General features: G+C 41.2%; 1 protein-coding gene across 1 annotated transcript in view; it reads left to right on the forward strand.

Moving 5' to 3' along the window:
* Positions 1-19,175, forward strand: part of cdc25b (cell division cycle 25B) — a 40,196-nt gene that overhangs the window by 4,243 nt on the left and 16,778 nt on the right. The window contains exons 3-8 of the mRNA XM_072575168.1: positions 2,967-3,018; positions 7,104-7,145; positions 7,997-8,030; positions 12,060-12,173; positions 15,131-15,241; positions 17,996-18,124. Of these exons, the coding sequence (XP_072431269.1) occupies positions 2,967-3,018; positions 7,104-7,145; positions 7,997-8,030; positions 12,060-12,173; positions 15,131-15,241; positions 17,996-18,124 (482 nt within the window). The remainder of the gene's footprint in view (positions 1-2,966; positions 3,019-7,103; positions 7,146-7,996; positions 8,031-12,059; positions 12,174-15,130; positions 15,242-17,995; positions 18,125-19,175) is intronic.

Raw genomic sequence — 19,175 nt, forward strand, 5'->3', positions numbered from 1 at the left:
AGTACCCTTCCACTGACACACTCATTCGTTTGGCTGAACTGGTCCTCACCCTTAACAATTTCTCCTTTGAATCCTCCCACTTCCTCCAGACCAAAGGGGTAGCCATGGGCGCACGTATGGGCCCCAGCTATGCCTGTCTCTTTTTTGGCTATGTAGAGCAGTTGATCTTCCATAATTACACCGGCACCACTCCCCACCTCTTCCTCCGCAACATTGATGACTGCATTGGCGCCACTTCGTGCTCCCGTGAGGAGGTTGAGCAATTCATCAACTTCACCAACACATTCCACACTGACCTTAAATTTACCTGGACCATCTCTGACACCTCCCTCCCCTTCCTGGGCCTCTCCATCTCCATTAATGACGACCGACTTGACACTGACATTTTTTTTACAAACCCACCGACTCCCACAGCTACCTGGATTACACCTCTTCCCACCCTACCTCTTGCAAAAATGTATTCCCAATTCCTCTGCCGTATCTGCTCCCAGGAAGACCAGTTCCACCACAGAACATGCCAGATGGCTGCCTTCTTTAGAGACCGCAATTTTCCTTCCCACGTCGTTAAAGATGCCCTCCAATGCATCTCGTCCACATCCCGCACCTCCGCCCTCAGACCCCACCCCTCCAACCATAACAAGGACAGAACGCCCCTGGTGCTCACCTTCCACCCTACCACCCTTCGCATGAACCAAATCATCCGCCGACATTTCCGCCACCTCCAAACAGACCCCACTACCAGGGATATATTTCCCTCCCCACCCCTTTCCGCCTTCCTCAAAGACTGTTCCCTCCGCGACTACCTGGTCAGGTCCGCGCCCCCAAACAACCCACCCTCCAATCCTGGCACTTGCCCCTGCCACCGCAGGAACCGTAAAACCTGCGCCCACACCTCCTCCCTCGCCTCTATCCAAGGCCCTAAAGGAGCCTTCCACATCCATCAGAGTTTTACTTGCACACCCACTAATATCATTTATTGTATCAGTTGCTCCCGATGCGGTCTCCTCTACACTGGGGAGACTGGGCAGCTCCTAGCAGAGCGCTTTAGGGAACATCTCCGGGACACCCGCACCAATCAACCACACCGCCCCGTGGCCCAACATTTCAACTCTTTCCCCCCCCCCGGGCCTCCTTCACCGCCGCTCCCTCAAGGAAGAACACCTCATCTTCTGCCTCGGACCACTTCAACCCCAGGGCATCAATGTGGACTTCTACAGTTTCCTCATTTTCCCCTTCCCCCACCTCACCCTAGTTCTAAACTTCCAGCTCAGTAACTGTCCCCATGACTTTTCTGGACTTGTTCTACCTGCCTATCTTCTTTTCCACCTATTCACTCCACCCTCTCCTCCTTGACCTATCACCTTCATCCCCTCCCCCACTCACCCATTGTACTCTGCTACTTTCTCCCCACCCCCACCCTCCTCTAGCATATCTCTCCACGTTTCAGGCTCACTGCCTTTATTCCTGATGAAGGGCTTTTGCCCGATACGTCGATTTCGACGCTACTTGGATGCTGCCTGAACTGTTGTGCTCTTCCAGCACCACTAATCCAGAATGCACCAGTTGCTGCTTTACTGCCGCAATATGAAATGGTTTACATCAAGGAAGAAGTGTACCGAACCAGATGAGACAGCTTAAAAATACTGGGTAGACCATTTAGGACAGATGAGGAGAAATGTCTTCACCCAGAGAGTGGTGGCTGTGTGGAATGCTCTTCCCCAGAGGGCAGTGAAGGCCCAGTCTCTGGATTCATTTAAGAAAGAGTTGGATAGAGCTCTCAAGGGTTATGCAATTCAGGGTTATGGAGATAAGGTAGGAACAGAATACTGATTAAGGATGATCATATTGAATGGTGATGCAGGCTCGAAGGGCAGAATGGCCTACTCCTGCACCTATTGTCTTCATCTATATTTTTTCAAATTAATTTAATTTGATAGCAAGTTCCATGTTAAAGGAAGTTGAGTTGAATAGCGTAGATGCATTTAAGGAAAGTATAAAGGTAAACATTGTTTTATTTAAATTTCTGACCCTTATTACTAGTTCATTTTTGAATGACCTTTACAAGAATTGATCCAAACAAGTACTACTTGCATTGTGGCTATTGTGTATAATTTTATGGCAGAAAATCTGAATGTCACCTCCCATTCTTCCAGTTTTTCCAATTTTAAGGTTTCTTTCAATCTATCGAGTAAACGTAAAATGAAAAGCTATCCTGGGACCAAACCAAGTATACCACCGCTTTGAAATTCACTTTGATTCATTTCACTCTACCTGTTTTGATACTACTTGGAGTCCTTCCGCTGGCATCTTGCTAGCTGCCCTCAACTCTCCAGCACTTCAGAGGTAGTCTTTGGATGTACAAGGAGCTTCAGGTGATCATAACTTGTCTTCCTATGAATAAAGAGGAACTGCAATTACTGTACAGTAATTTGATTTTTATTCCATTTGTATAGTCAATATTCGGTTGGGATTTACTTTGCACTTTTTAGATGTCAGCTGCCTTTATGCAAAGAGATGCTTGTTTTGCAGGAAGTGTAAAAAAGTGATTTCTGGAATGAGGGATTGCTTGACTAGTAGATGTGCTGTAAAATCTCTATAATCTTTAATACAGAAGCTGATATATTGAAACATCTAAAATTGGGCTGAAGGCCACTGTGCAGAATGATCTCTTGGCTAGAGTTCTTGAAGCCAGGCATCCATCTTTACAGTTTGTGGTTGGCCATTAAGATTTTCATGAGGATTTGTTTAACTCAGGGTTGTGGATGTTTAGAATTTTCTAGTCCCAGAACAATGACATGGCACCTGCATAATGTTGAATTCAAGCCATTAGCAAGGCAAGTGAAGTTAGTTCAGCCAAAACTGGAATTGAATGGTGGTGTAGCCTTGAGAGGCTGATAGCCTAGTCCTGTTTTTACTTTGTGTTAAGAGACAAGTAACTGATTAAATTGTCCTAATTGTTTTACTAGGGCTTTGTATGGATTCCCCAAGTCCAATGGATGAAAAGGCAATCAATGAAACGTAAGTTTCCACTCCCCTTGGTTAAGCTTGGATGATGATTAGGCAAAGTATTAACTAAAAATGCTTGGCAACCAATGGAAATTTCATACTAGTTGCTACTGAACCTGCTGCTGTGTTTAAAAAGGTATGTGTATACCAATGGCTTGCATTTTGCAAATTGAAGTGACCAGAACATTTTGCTGCTTTCACTCTGGCTATATGTAAAATCCAATTTCTACCTAAATTTACTGATTCTTCAGCAATTTGTGTGGCTTTCCCCATTCATCAGACTTGCTGACACCTATTTCCAGCTTCCCGGGCTTGCTGATACTAATTACGTGCTCTTCTACTCCCAACAGAACAGCTTCTGCAAGTAGCACTTTACAATACATGAAACTGCCTGGTGTGTCTGTGCTTTACCTTCTGAGAAGTTCTTTTAATTTGCTGTTTTTGTCCCATACTATACTTGCCTGCATTTTACCCCCCCTCACCAGCAAAACTTTCATGAGTTTTGACATTCTTGATTCCATCTTCATCTTTGCATTAGCAATATTTCCACTATTTTAAATTTAATCTCCAGTCTTCCTTCCAAGTTGTTAAAAATCACACAACAACTTTGTACACCCCAGTGCAACACCGGCATCTCTAAACCAAGTTACGTGGTTTGTACGATGGGAAATGGCTGATATTGCTCCATATAAGCATTGTTTCAGTTTCGAAATGGTGGCTCTTGTTTCACTTTATATTTAATCCTCCAGTTCCAAATGTTGTTTCGAGGTGTCTTGCTAGTGCGTGTGGATAGAATTTTGGATAAAAAATTGTATATTTCTGTTGCAGTGTATCCAGTTGAGCACCATATTGTTCTTGCCTCAGAACAAATGTTTGCAGTAGAGGGTTGTTGCCCAATGAATGGGACTAAAGTGAGGGCATTCTTTTCTAGCTACGTCCAGTTGCGCACATTGTACTACCTAACGCTGCCAATTTTGGCCGTGTGCTGTCTTCATGTTTTTTTTTGTTGTTCAGAAACAGCCCCATTGTGTATACCTTTCTTCAATCAGGTTGGAAGTTTTAATTAGCTTAAATGCTAATTGTGCTTTGGTGTTTTTTAACTTTGAATGTCATTCCTGCTGTTTAGGTTCTGAATAATTCTTAAAGGAAATTGTACAGTGCCTATGACTTCTGCTTGTACTGTGTACGTTGGCCTTGGGTAACTAGTTGGCCCTGGATATGTGAATGAACTTCAGTGTGTGAAGTTTGTGCTCCGGATTTGGTGGTAGTATCTTTGTTCCAAGCAGTTCAGCCCTATATCCTTGCTCAAGAGCAACTGAACTCTACTGAAAATCAATTATCCCGAGGATTTGTAATGTCATCAAGGTCCTGTCTGTCTAAGGTCAAGGATTCAAACTAGTTTTTTTAAGTTTGCATATCAAATAAACCAAGAAATAGGAATAGCCTTCAACTTGAGTGGATTATGCCTCCGCTGACATTCCTCACATTCGCAGGCCTCTCTTCCCAGTGGCCCTTGTATCTCCTACCAATCTATCCATTTTGACCTTGAGAATACACAAGTGTTCTGCCCCAAAGCTCTGGCAAAGAATTCCAAAGGGACTCAACCATCAGGAAATTCCTTCTCTCTCTTAAATTGGCACCCCTGTTCTGTTAGCATGGATATCTGACGAAAGGTGTGGAGGCAAGGTGTCCCCATTTCTAAAACATGTGGAGCAGCAAAATTTCCTCTACATAAAATTTGAAGAATTTAAGTATAAGCATTCAGGTCAAATATGAGGGCAGAAATGAAATTTTTCAGAATGTAGCCTGGGGGCCTTGTGCTCTTATTTACTGTCTGTGGTTTGTGGTGTTTACTTCAAATCCATTATCAACAAATAATAGATATTACCTCCTGTTAATAATCTGACTTGTTTAATCTGACAAATCAGATGTTAAAAAAAAACTAATGGGAAGAAGCCAAAGAGCATTGACAATCCTTAGACCTTATTACATGCAATGTCAGTTAAATTTTAAAAGGCTTAAAACTGTATGGTTGCAGTAATATTATTGAGAAATTCAGCCAGTTATGGAGAATTTTTTTTAACCGCCCTATTCAACCAGTGCTTGTTAATGCTAACTCACCATGTAAGTAAATAGGCTCAATAAATGATCAGAATGGATTCCCCACTCCATCTGCTCTTTACTGAACATTCAACTGCAACCTATATCCAACTCGGTGAATTCTACAGTCTTGCTGTGCTAAATGTTTCATTAAAATCCCTTTAGTTCTCAATTTTCTACTTATCCTGTCCCATCCTTGCTCAATTGCAAGCACACTCTTCATGTTTTTAATTTCTAAACTGAAGCCTTGTTTCCCCTCAACTGAAATATCGAGAAAATCATCTCCAATATTGTAATGTTCGTCAGTACTACTCATTGAAAATAAACACTTAACATTGCCTCTTAACTTTTGATTCTTGTAGAAATTACTTTATCAGGCTGGTGATTTAAACAACCTTCATTTCATGAAGTGAAAGTGATCAACTCTTTAGAAATCACTCTTGCAGCTCATGCAATAGTAGCCATGTTGTTGTCACTTGCTCTTGTACCCCTCACCCCAGGGTTCTATTGCCTCTGTCAGGATTGTACAGTACTACAGAAGTGGTTTGACTTTGTATGGAATCGGTCTCCAACTGGTTATTAGTGATGACCTTTCCTAACATTGTTTTCAATGGAGCTGTTTGCTGTGGAGCCTGTTGCTTTTTCATTCTGTATAAAAAGGCCAGTTGCATGCTGGTGAAGTTGTAACTATTCATTGCACCCGCTAGTCGTCTGGGTTTGACTTCCAGCAGCAGTGTTTTATTTGCATCTTTTAATTAACAAGGCCAGACTGTTTGACATCACTAGCAAATCTCCCCACAAATCAATTAGACTCAAGCCAGGCAATACTAGCTTTTGTTTCTTATCTGCCTCGGATGCTGCTTCAATACCTGCAAGCTTATGTCTTATTCTGTGCTCAGTCTCCTCAGTTCAGTACTTATTTTTATTCAGATGTTTTGGCCATTGATTTACTGCATTTGTTTCATTTTAAGCTTGCAGTGCTGCTCATCTTTAAGATCCTGTTTGCTATTTAAGGGTATTGGCTCACTAACCATTTCCTTCAGTTGTAGCAATTTTTGAAAGTTGATTTTTGCCAACTTTACAGTTCAAGAGCTATAGGTTATTATCTAGTTGTTTAACATTTTGCACGGAGTACAGGCAAACTCATAAAAGCAGCATTAGAATTTCCATTTTGGTGAGCTATTTATTAACTTTTCAATAGAGGTCAAAATCATTCTCTCATTGCTATCTGCATGCTACTGCAATAAACTCTGAGACTTTCATTTAATTGTAGGGTTGGTGCATGCATAGTCCCATCTGTTGCTGTCTTAGACAGCTGTACATGGTTAGTAGCACATGCTGAAAGGAAAAAGTCTGTCTCTTCTGCTTGACTAATTCTGTTGTGCTGTCTTTGTTACGCCACACTTGTGTCTTCCTGACTGTGGCACTGATTAAATACGGTCAGCTGTAGGGTCAGTCCTTTAGAACTCCCTTGGATGGCATATGGTGACTGAGGCTAATCTCTGTCTGAGTCAAAAGAGGTTCATTTGCATACAGGTGGCAAGCAGTGAGTCCAAAAGGCCATGTGAATATGCTAATGCAAATTTTGCCCCCATTCAACTGAGCTGAGGGTGCTTGGGATCTTCTACACTTTGTAGAATGCCTATATTCATCACACTTAAGTTCACTTGCTACTAATGGACAGATGTGAAGCCACTAAGTATTAAAGATTTCATGAGTTTAACCATGTGAATATAGTGCTATCTACCAATATTGAAACAAGGTTTTGAAATGGTGAAGGTGTTTTCAGTTTTCAAATAATGCTTTTTGACCAATGTTACATGAAAAACTGGTTTTGAAATAACAGAACCTTACCTCCATTTTGTTTATCCTTGGTACAAACTTAAACCCAAGTTCTGGCTAATTCTGCTCTAGTTTTGTCATGCCTCTTTAAAAGCTGCTTTCTGATTTGGTAGTTTATTCTTGATTTGATTCCAGTGTTTGTTACTCTCTTATAGGTTTGAAAAGGCAATATTAGAATCTGGAAAAGTGAACACTAAGTAAGTAACCCTGTGGCCTGAAGTATCCTTTTTTAGCACTCTGCATAGTTAATATATACATTGTGAAATGGCATTGAGGTCATGTAGTAAGGCTGTTGACATGATTTTTAAAAAATTTTGCAGCTGTTGTTTTAGTGGTAAAGCTGGGTTATTTGACAGTCTTGAATTTTTCTTTTTCCTCGTTTTTCCTGACATGGTTTACTCTTGCACGCAGCAACTCCTTGTTCCTCTTGTTTTCCTTCCCATCACCCCACCACCACCCACCAAGCTAAACTGACTATTAACAAATCTGCAGGACTGTTTTAAGTGCTTTATTCTCCATTCCAGGGGTGACAGTAATTCCATGTCTATCTCTGCACATTCCATTAGAATTGATAAATAACTGGGATGCATTCTTATGGTAATGGTAGCAGAGTGAGTCGCCATTCTTTAATTAAATTTGTAGTTTTCCCCTCTTCCCTCATTGTGGTCTTGACTGACTGGAATGAACCTGTTAATAGTAGTGTTGGCTTTAAAGGGTCCAGGAAAATACCTCTATTGCAGCTGTCTGATTCTTGGTGCACTCTTTACTCATCAAGCCAGTACATCCATCATTTATGATTAAAGATGAACTCAAATTGATATATTTGGAACTATTCAGAATCATAACCAAGCATGATTTTTTTAAAACTACCTTGTTTGTGGGAAGTTGAGACCTGATGTGGTTGGGGTTGACCATTGTATATGTTTTAGACTGGAGTTCTTGCAAAAGGGGTTAAATATTGAAGTCCTTTTTAGGATGAAGAAAAAGAAGTTTGTCAGTTCTGACAAGCTGTGTTGTGTTAATGATCTTTCTATAATTTTTTTTTCAGAAAAATCCCCATAAGAAGAATAAACTCCCTTCCGGTGAGTTCTTTCACTGGGTACTGGTTTTATACACCATAGAACTTGACTTTTTAAACTTAATTTTAGGAACCATTCTGGTTGCAAATTGATATTTTTAAAACATGCTACATAAGCTGTGGTGGCAACCATGCAGATTACCTGTCAAAGCATTAGCCTTTTCATACCCATATGGTTTTAGTAGTGGAATATAAGCTAATGATAGAGTGGCACCTTTGTTTACAGAACAGTATATTTATTATTCCTTAGAATATAACACAAGGGATCATCTAGTTAGCTCTTAAAAAAATTAAATAGTTGCTAGAGGGTAAAAATGGCAGCAGAGTATTATGCTTCTCGTGAAATGTGCGCAATAAGTTTGAACGTCTTCCTGTATCTACAGGAAATGTCCAATTGCAGATCCTGTCTGATCGCATGGATTAGATGCAGTGGCAATTGGAATAAGCAGGTGGTTTTCGAAACCTGTTCAGATGCATGACCACTAGAAGGGGCAGGGATACACTGTGGCTATCTTCCCCAATTAGTGTACAGTTGGAGTAGGGGCAAGATGTCACACAATAGTGACAGAAGTCTGTACAAAGCATGCTGCCATTCTAAACTAATCTGAATTTATGGTAACTGGTGTTCAGGTTTCTTCAATTTCCATTAGCACAGTCATGTAAGCCAGAGTCTGTTCCTGTGGTATTGTTGATCTGAAATTTCCTATTTCATGAAGGATGCTCCATTTGACAGGTGAGAAATCCTGCGATTCATCGATGTGGATCAGAAGAATTTCCTGGTGGCTTTATAAAACACTGTTTTTCTGAATGTACAATGCACAGATGAACAATGAAAGAGCATAGTCTCTGATTTATCTTGGTGCATCATATTTCCAATGTGCAGCTGCTAATCAGAATTGTCAGTTGATGTAATCACCAGATGCCTATGCACACTTGCTTGAAATTCACTCTAGGAAAACAATCTGGCCAGACTTGAAATCAATGCAACTTTGTGTGGTGCCTTTAACAATTCTAATTGGATTAGAAACAGTTGGATGCCAGAGTGGGCTGTTTGTCAATCAAGTCCACTCGATTCAGCATAGGAAAAACTGCAAGTTTATCACCTTTTGAAGACATTTCTTCTAATCTCAGACTGAAATGGTTTATGTATTGTGGCACCATAACTCGTGTTCTGGCTTCTTGGCTGGGGGATGTCACTCCTTTATCCACTTGAGCAGTACTCAGATTTTAATGAGATTTCCTATCACTCTCAATCTCCAGTTAAAGTCCAGTTGATCTGATCTCTCCTTGTCCCACAAATCAGTCCAGTGAACCTTTGCAATACACTCTGACAATGCCTCTCATTGGGTAAGGGGATCAAACTATGCACTGTGTAGTCCAGATGTAGTCTTGAAGCCCTGTGCAATTGCAGTAAGACTACTTTGTTCCTGTACTCAAATGCCTTATGAAGGCTAACATGCCATTTGCCTCTTAATTGTTTTCATTTATGTGACAGTCATTATGGCTGGTGTTGAGGACAGTGAAGGCGGGCCACGTTGCTGTAGATATAGATTGCACAAAGCTGGAGCTGCTAGGAATAACTGATTTCCTTCCCTAAAGGACATTGAGCCAAGGTTTTTATTATTATTATTGAGTTGTTGCATGTTTGACAGTATGTAGTTTTATTCCAGGTTTTTATTGAATTTAAATTTCACCATCTGTCATTTGAACCCAATCCCCAGAACACCTGTTTCTAGTTTGGTAGTCCAGTGAAATCTCAGTCTGCATGCTTGCTTTCTGTGACTGGTCTGAAAGGCATCCAGATTTCTTTTGTACATCAACATTTTTCCAATATATCATTAAAATGTCCTGTTCATGCTGATGTGGACAACTTTAAATTTATTCCCATTAGTGGATTTGTCTCATTTATTGACTGATTCTAGTTTAAGGCCTTCTAGAGATACTAGAAAACCTTAGGCGTTGGTCCTGGACCTGCTGTGTGTAAACTAGCTGTACAGATTTTATTCCCCTAAATTGATCCTGATGCCTCAAGAATGTTAACCCTTTTCCCCTCATCACCTGCACCATTTCGCCAGCCATGAATTCATTTGGTTTGTGGATTAGTGGTGCTGGAAAAGCACAGCAGGTCCAGTACCACTCTAATTTAGATTCTGGTTTCCAGCATCTGCAGTCCTTGTTTTTACCTAATTCATTTGGTTTGTTCCTACATAGTGGTGCTAGTACTTCTAAGTATGAACAACAGCAGCAACACAACTGTTTAGTGGGACTGATAATCCACAGATCTAGCTAATTATCTGGAGACTAGCTTGAATTCTGTAACAACTGAATTTAAATTTGGTTCCTAGGAATAAAAATTGTGCGAATTTAAAAACATTTGTAAATCTTTTCTCAGTGAAAAATATTGCCTTGCCTTTGCATAGTCTCACTACCATCTGAACCAGCTTAAACTGAGGTCAATTACAAGTGGGCATAAGCATGGGAACAGGAGCAGGTCATTCAGCTAGTGTACCCCACAATTCAACCATGGCTAATCAAACATCTTGAATGCTGTTTTGTAAACCCCATCCTCATTTCTGATTTATCTGTATGGACTCTGTCGATCTCTACTTTAAACCTACTCAGACTGAGCGTCCACACCCCTTTGTTGTAAACAATTAAGTTTCCAACCTGAATTTAAAAAAACACTTCATCTCTAAGTGGCATCCCCGTTTGTGGCATGGTGGCTCAGTGATTAGCACTGCTGTCTCAGCGCCAGGGACTTGGGTTCGATTCCCACCTCTGGCAACTCTGGAGTTTGCACATTCGTCCCATCTCTGCATGGGTTTGCTCCACAATCCAAAGGTGTGCAGGTTAGGTGAATTAACCATGCTAAATTGTCCATAATGTCCAGGGTTGTGTAGGTTCGATGCATTACTTAGGGGGAATGTAGAGTGAAATGGGGACAGAGGAGCAGGAAAATCAACGTTTTGGGCAAAAGCCTTCCATCAGCCCATTCCTGATGAAGGGCTTTTGCCCAAAATGTCATTCTACCCCCCCCCCCCCCCCCCCCCCGCTCCTTGGATGTTGCCTGACCTGTGCTTTTTCAGCACCACTCTAATCTACAGCATCTGCGGTTCTCACTTCCCCTAAAGGAGAATGGGTCTAAGTGTGTCCCTGTTCAGAGGTTCAGTGTGGACTTGCTGAAGGGCCTGTTTCCACACGAGGAATTCCAGTTCTATTTTGTAGCCCTTTTGTTCTACACTCCGTCCAACCACAGGAAGTGCATTACTACCCTCTCTCTCCCTTTTTAGTGTTTTGTAAGTTTCAATGCAGTCACATCTGTCTTAAACTTGAGAATGCAGGCCTAGTTTGCCCAGTCTCTCCCTTCATGATTGTAGTCTAGTAAAGCTTTGCACTCCCTCTGGTAATATCCTTCCTGAGATAAGAGATCAAAACTGCATAGAGGAGTTTAGGTGTAGCCTAACTGAGCTCCAATTGAACTAAGGTTCAAGATGCAGCACTCCTTGGTTCAAATCCTCTTGTAAGAAAAGTTACACTCCACTAGCCTTCTGAGTAGCTTGTGAAACTTTCATGTTAGCCTTCATGGATTTATTGACCAGGAGACCTTTGTCCACTTGTACATCTTTCTAGTTAGGAAATAACGTGCATTTGATCCTCAACCAAAGTGGATAACCTTTTTTCTAATTGTATCTTATGCCTTTTAGATTGCTTATCTTTTTGCAAAGAAAGTATATTCAGGCAGAGTGCCCTAAACTTTGGCAACCTTCTCTTTCATTGTTTTCCCTGCCTATTCCGAGCATCTTTCAATAAATGGCTTACCTTACCTGTGCTGCCCACATCCATAAATGTTTAATAACCTAAATGCTATAGACAACAACGATATCTTTTATGCATTGCAATTGACTGCCATCATTCTAGGTGCTCTGACATGAGATTGTGATCTACGTCTACTGTAGAAATGATTTGGTGTTATATACACAATATGCTGAAATGCTATAATGAGGTGCTAAGCCATTTGCTTTCTAATTTCTAGATGAGGCTTCTAGGATCAAGTCCTGCATTGAAGTCAAGCCAGTGCAATTCTCTGGATTCAGAAGTATTTCATGAAGGAAGTGGTACCCCCTCTACTGAAGAAAACAAAGAAAACGTAAGGTCCTTGAGCAAAACAATTTGTTTGAATTAAGTGTAAAATAATTGTATGTTGAGTCTGTTTACTTAAAACTGAAGCTTGAGTGACAGTGTTGCTTTTGGAAATACTGAAGGTAGAGTAAGGATATCATGTGCAGTGATGTTAAACCATTGGAAACACTGGATACTGCAGCAGCGATGGGCTGTGACAACATTCCAGCAATACTACTAAAGACAACTAAATTTGTTGCTTCCCCAGCCAAGCTGTTTCAGTATAGGTAAAACACTGCCTGGTAGATGTAAATGTGTAAAATTGCCCAGTTATATCCTGTACCTAGAGGTCAAAATCCAACAGACAATTGCTGCCCCATCAGTCCACTGTCAATTATCAGTAAAGTGATTGATTGAAGATATCATCAACAGTGCTATCAAACAGTACCTGCTCAGTGACACCCAGTTTGGGTTCCACCAGGGCCACTCCACTTCTGACCTCATTACAGCCTTGGTTAGAACATGGGCCAATGACCTGAATTCCAGAAGTGAAAGTGATAGCCCTTTGACATAAAGGCTGTACTTGACTGTGGCATCAAGGACCTACAACATAGAACATTACAGTGTAGTAACAGGCCTGTCGGCCCTTGATTTTGCACTGGCATGTCATACAAATCTGAAGCCTACACTATTCCATGTACGTCCATATGCTCGTCTAATGACGACTTAAATGTACTTTAAGTTGGTGAATCTACTACTGTTCGCAGGCAAAGCATTCCATACCCTTACTACTGAGTAAAGGAGCTCTAGCAAAATTAGTCTATAGGTACTGAGGATAAGCTTTCCGGTGGCTGGAGTCATGCCTGGCACAAGATCCCTCAGTTACCACCCAAGTGGATAGGGTTGTTAAAGCATGTGGTATTTTGTCTTTCATTAACTGGGATCAAGTTTAAGAGCTGTGAGGTTTTGCTACAGCTCTACAAGTCCCTGGTGAGACCACACTTGGAACATTGTGTCCAGTTCTGGTCTCCCTACTACAGGAAAGATTGAGGCTTTGGAGTGATGTGCAAAGAAGATTTACCAGGGTGCTGCCTGGACTGGAGGGCTTGGCTAAGCTTGGACTTTCTCTCTAGAGAGAAGGAAGAAGTGACCTGATTGAGGTATACAAGGTAATGAGAGGAATGAAACAGTCATTAGCCAGAGACTTTCCCCAGGGCAGGATTGACTAGCGCAAGGGTCAAACTTTTAAGATATTAGGAGACAGGTATAGAGGGGATGTCAGAGGTAAATTCTTTACATGGCGAGTTATGATCACATGGAATGCGTTGCCAATGTTAGTGGTGGAAGCAGTCATTAGGGACCTTTAAGTGACTGCTGGACATGCACAACATGTGAATTGAGGGGTGTGTAGGTTACGTTATTTTATTTTACATAGGGATTAATCCTCAGCACAACGTTGTGGGCCACAGGGCCTGTTCTGTACTTTTCTATGTCCTGAGTTCCTCAGGGAAGTGTCCTAGGCCCAACCATCTTCAGCTGGTTCACCAAAAGGCCTTAAGTGGGGTGGTTTGCTAATTGCACAATATTCAGTACTATTTGTAACTCCGATACTGAAGCAGTCCATTTTCAAATAAGATCTGGACAATATTCACCTTGGGCTGACAATGGTAAGTAATACTTGTAGCCCACAAATGCTAGCTAGATCATTAAAAAGATGCAATCTAACCACCACTCCTTGACTTTTAATGGTGTCACCATAATTGAACCCCTCATCAGTTATGACTAAATATCAACTGGACTCTCCTCAAACACTGGCTACAAGAGAAGAACAGATGAGGGATACTGCAGGGAGTAACTCTTCACCTGTCCTCTCTACAGGGCAACAGTCAGGAGTGTACTAAATACTCCCCCTTTGCCAGGATGAGTTCAGCCCCAACAAACCAACTTGACAGTCTCCAGGACACCAGTCCACTTGGCATCGCATCCACTTCCTCCAACACTTAGTGTGCTATGTATGATGCACTGCAGAAATTCAGATTTTCAGACAGCACCTTCCAAACCACCTCCACCACCACCATTTCAATGTAAAAGGACAACAGATACAATGGCATCACCACCTGGAAGATCCCCTCCAAGCCACTGTTGTGATAGAACCCCTCTCTTCCATAGGAGTACAGCTTGAACAGTCCTAAAGCTTTGTCCTGGATAGTGTCATACAACCTGCTTGATTGGCACATCATTCACTCCATCCACCACTGCTCAGCACCAAGTGTATTGCCTTCAAGGTGCACTAAAAATTCACCAAGGCTTGTTTGTTTTCAAAGTGAAAAACTAAAGCCAAATGAAAATCTGCTCCCTCTCTCCTTCAGTTACTGTAAGCTGTGATTTATGAAAGTCACTGACTGAGTTAAGTGTGAAACAGTCAGCCTGTCTCCCACAAACCTGTGAAAGAATCTGGAGAAGAAAAATTTAAGTGGTGGTCTAATCAGCTCAAGAATCATTTGAGAAAACTGATTAGGGACTGCTGACTGCTTTCCAGTCCTGTCCTTCAACCAGGACAGCCTTAGTCAAAGGGCAGGTTAGCTTTACCCAAAGGTAACATGCTGATGATTGATAATTGTTTACCTGAAGCTAAAGTCTGTTTCATCTTGTAATGGATAGTCATTCTTGAGTAAAAGTCTGGTCTCTGCTTTGTATAAAAGACATGAAAATAGGGGAATTCTGCATAATTGTGTGATATCTTAAACTTGGTTTCTTTAGTCATTTTTTAATTTCAGACTTTGGCTTGAGTGCCATTTAGGTTAACATCATGCCTTGTGACAATAGGTTAAATGCTGCTTTGTGCTATTTTCTATTTCTGTAACTAACCAGATGGTGCAATAATTTTGCACCAACTTTCTTTCAGATAGTTGGGAGAAAATTGTGCAGAGATGGGCTTTTGTGCTACTTGTTTCACAAATGAACTCACTTTCTGCCTCTTTGCAGGAAGGATTTGAGTTCAAAAAGCCAGTTCATCCAGTTTCTCGAAACCGTCTCTGTACCTTCTCTAGTGGGAGCAGACAAGATCAGAGACCAAACTCTGCACCTGCATTAATGGCAAGTAACAATTTTTAATTACAGCTACAGAAAAGAGCTCAGTTGCCAAACTTGATCCTGTGTTCAGAAGGGCACCAGGCAACACCAAATGATAACTTTGTACTACAAATAAGTTGGTTGACTATGGCATTGCTACTCAAAATGAGGTTCCCTATGTACTTTATACAAATTGCACATTTGTTTTGCAGTCACCAATCCCTGCATATGAATAACAGTACACAGGTCCAAGAATTGAAATTAGTGTGGTTGCAGACAATGTTTTAAGCTGTTCATTTTTAATTGCCTTAACAAATAGGAAGTCTGTTGCTTTCTCTAAGACAATACCTCAGACAATCACTCAACAGTTTTTTAATGGTATTTAAATTGTCTTAATTAGCATTCTTGCATTCAACCAGTTTGATTAGCTTCACATAGCTCTTTAAAATTGCTCTAAAAGCTGCAAAAAATTTAAGTAGGAAAATGTAAAATGTTTTAAAGTGGCGATAGGAGAATTGATAGTGGTGAGTGGGGGAAGATGGTTGAATCTAAATAGTAATTTTCTGAAGATATGAAAGGAATTTGTCAAATAGATGACTGAGGGATTATGTAACTGAAAAGCTAAAAAAAAAATCTGTGCTTCAAATTGCTTGGTTTGAGGGTTGATCAATGAACTTGAGTTCCTGCTGACTGGATTTACATTTCCTATTTTCCAATAGGAAAGAAGGGGCAGTGACAAAATACAGTCCTACTGTCTAGTAGGGTAGAGGTCTGAGAATGTGATAATTGAGCATTTAGAAATGGAAAGGAAAAAGCATTTTACAGAAAGATATCCTCTTGGCAGACTCTTGTCAATCTTACCTGTGGATGTAGCGTATTTGATTTCTCGAAGGCTTTGCTAAGGTCCCACAGGCTAGTAAATTTGGAACATGCCCATCTTGGATGGGAATGTACTGCTATGGGTTGGCTGGTTAATACAGCACAGACAAAAATGATCCATCTCAGGGTGGCAGGTTACCAGTAGGTACTGTAAATTTGGTGCTAAGCCCACAATCTTGATGTGAGGGCAATTATTTCCAATCTTGCTGATGACACCAAACTGCATTGGGGTGCAAGTTGGTTACAAGGAGGCTTCAAGGTTTGGGATTGCTGTGAATGGGTTAGCACATGACAAGTGGAATATAATGTAAGTGTAGTGTTTCTCCTAATATAATAATACTGAAATTAGGGGCTTACTCAACTAACGTTCTGGAACCTGGGTTCAAAGCCCACCACTGAATTGAATTAAATAAAAATGTGGAATTAAGAGTCTAATGATGACCATAACTCCATTGTCAATTGTTGGGAAAAACACCATTTTGGCTTCAGGAAGGAAATTGCCACATGTAACCTACATATGACTCCAGACACAACAATGTGTTTGACTCTAATTCCCTCAAATAGCTTAGCAGCTACTTTAGGTATTGCTGTAAACACTCAAATGAAACTGGTGGACCACTTGGCAATTGTCAATGACAGTATCAGTGGAGATAACATTCCACCTTGTTTTGAAATGCCCTCTGTTAATAGGCGCTACTACTTTATAAATGAGACAGACTTCAAGACCGACATCTAAAACTCAGGACTGGGCTATTAGCAGGAACAGATTTTCACTCCAGCACAATCTGTCACCTAACTTCTCCCCCTTCCCACTCAGCCATTACCCCCACCCACTGACGACTCAGCTACTGAAGCAGTTCATGTTTGAATGCAACAATATTTGGACAATAACCAGTTTGGGCTGGCGAGTAACATTTATGCCACATCTGGGTAATGACCATTTCCAATAAAATCTAACTACCATCCTTTGGCATTCAATTATTACTATCAGTAAGTCACCTATTATTGACTTCGTTGGGGCCTACCATTGACCAGAACTCAACTAGTTTTTTGCCTGACTCCCTAAAGCCTGGATTAGTGGTGCTGGAAGAGCACAGCAGTTCAGGCAGCATCCAACGAGCAGCGAAATCAACGTTTCGGGCAAAAACCCTTCATCAGGAATAAAAATCCCTAAAGCCTGTCCATCGTCCACAAGGTATAAGTCAGAAATGATGAATGCTCTCAACTGATCTAGATGGGTGCAGCTTCAAGATCTTAATTCATTTGAGGAATGTAGGTGCTGCTGGCTAGCTTGATGTCAAAACAATTTGGATTGCTTGATGGGCACTGCATCCACTCCTTCACCTGTTGACGCTCAGTAGCAGTGTACCATTTACAAGATGCACTGCATAAATTCACCAAATCCTCAACTCCAAACTCATCACTACTATCCAGATGTATGGGAACGCTGCCACTTGCAAGTTCCCTTCAGAGTCCACTCATCATCCTGACTTGGAAATATATCACTACTTCAGTTCAAAGTTCTAGAATTCCCTCCCTAAAGTGAGTCAATCTACAGAATGTGGACTGAAGTTCAAAAAGACAGTTCACCACACCTTGAGGGCAACTAGGAATGGGTAATGTTGGCTGGCTAGCCAGCCAGCAGCATGTCCCACAATTGCATAAAAAGAATTGCACTTGTTTTCTGCAGAATATAAATCGTACTAGTGCTTTCATGACGTTTGCCTGTATTCTTTGATTTTGTGTTGCTGTTAGAATTTTGGTTTTTCCAGCAGATGAAATTAAATTTGCTGGTTTTGAATATTACTGCTAGTAATCAACCCCAGTAATAATTGCTTAATTTTGAGCAAACCTTATTTTTAGCTTAACCATAAAAAAATTAACTTTTTTTTCATTTAGTTTTCACCTAGTATAAGTGATGTGTCAACAGATGTTAGTAGTCCAATCCTTCTACGCAAATCATCACTAACCTCATCAATCGATGATGAAGATGATGGGTTTTTGGAGTTGCTTGATGAAGATATTGAGGTAAAGCAATTTAGCTGTTAACTAAACTGAGATTGTGCTAAATAGAATTGCAGGCACTACTTGTGGAGTCACTTCACTAGCAGCTACTAAATTTTGCAGGTAGAGAAACAGTGACTTTTGTTAGTCAGTTCTTCTATAATGTGATGGTTGCATTCTTGTGAAACCCTGTTATAGATAAATTGTACTTTAGAAACTGTGCTTAGTGTTGGAGCTGTAATTGTTACAGCCAGCACTCTCAGCTGCAGAAGCTGTATCTCCATCCATCGATTGTGCAAATGATTGGATGAAATGTTATGACCTAGTAATATTTTACAAAATGCTGTACTCCTTGAATTAAACTGCCCTTTGTCCCATTATAGAACATTAGAACATTACAGTGCAGTACAGGCCCTTTGGCCCTCTGTTGTCGCCCTGTCATACTAATCTGAAGCCCATCCCACCTACACTATTCCATGTATGTCCATTTGCGTGTCCAATGAAGACTAAAATGCATTTAAACTTGGCGAATCTACTACTGAGGCGACTGTCTATGTGGAGTTTGCACATTCTCCCCGTGTCTGCGTGGGTTTCCTCCGGGTGCTCCGGTTTCCTCCCACAGTCCAAAGATGTGCAGGTCAGGTGAATTGGCCATGCTAAATTGCCCGTAGTGTTAGGTAAGGGGTAGATGTAGGGGTATGGGTGAGTTGCGCTTCGGCGGGGCAGTGTGGACTTGTTGGGCCGAAGGGCCTGTTTCCACACTGTAAGTAATCTAATCTAATCTAATCTACTCTCTGAATAAAGAAACTACCTCTAACATCTGTCTTATACCTATCTCCCCTCACTTAAAGTTGTGTCCCCTTGTGTTTGCCGTCCCCATAATTAGAAAAAGGCTCCCCCTGTCCACCCTATCTAACCCTCTGATTATCTTGTATGTCTGTTTCACCTGTCAACCTTCTCTCTAATGAGAACAGCCTCCAGGCCCTCAGCCTTTCCTCAAAGACATTCCTTCCATACCAGGCAACATCCTAGTAAATCTCCTCTGCACCCTTTCCAAAGCTTCCACATCCTCCTT

This window comes from Chiloscyllium punctatum, chromosome 1, assembly GCF_047496795.1.
Source record: "Chiloscyllium punctatum isolate Juve2018m chromosome 1, sChiPun1.3, whole genome shotgun sequence".
NCBI lineage: Eukaryota > Metazoa > Chordata > Chondrichthyes > Orectolobiformes > Hemiscylliidae > Chiloscyllium > Chiloscyllium punctatum.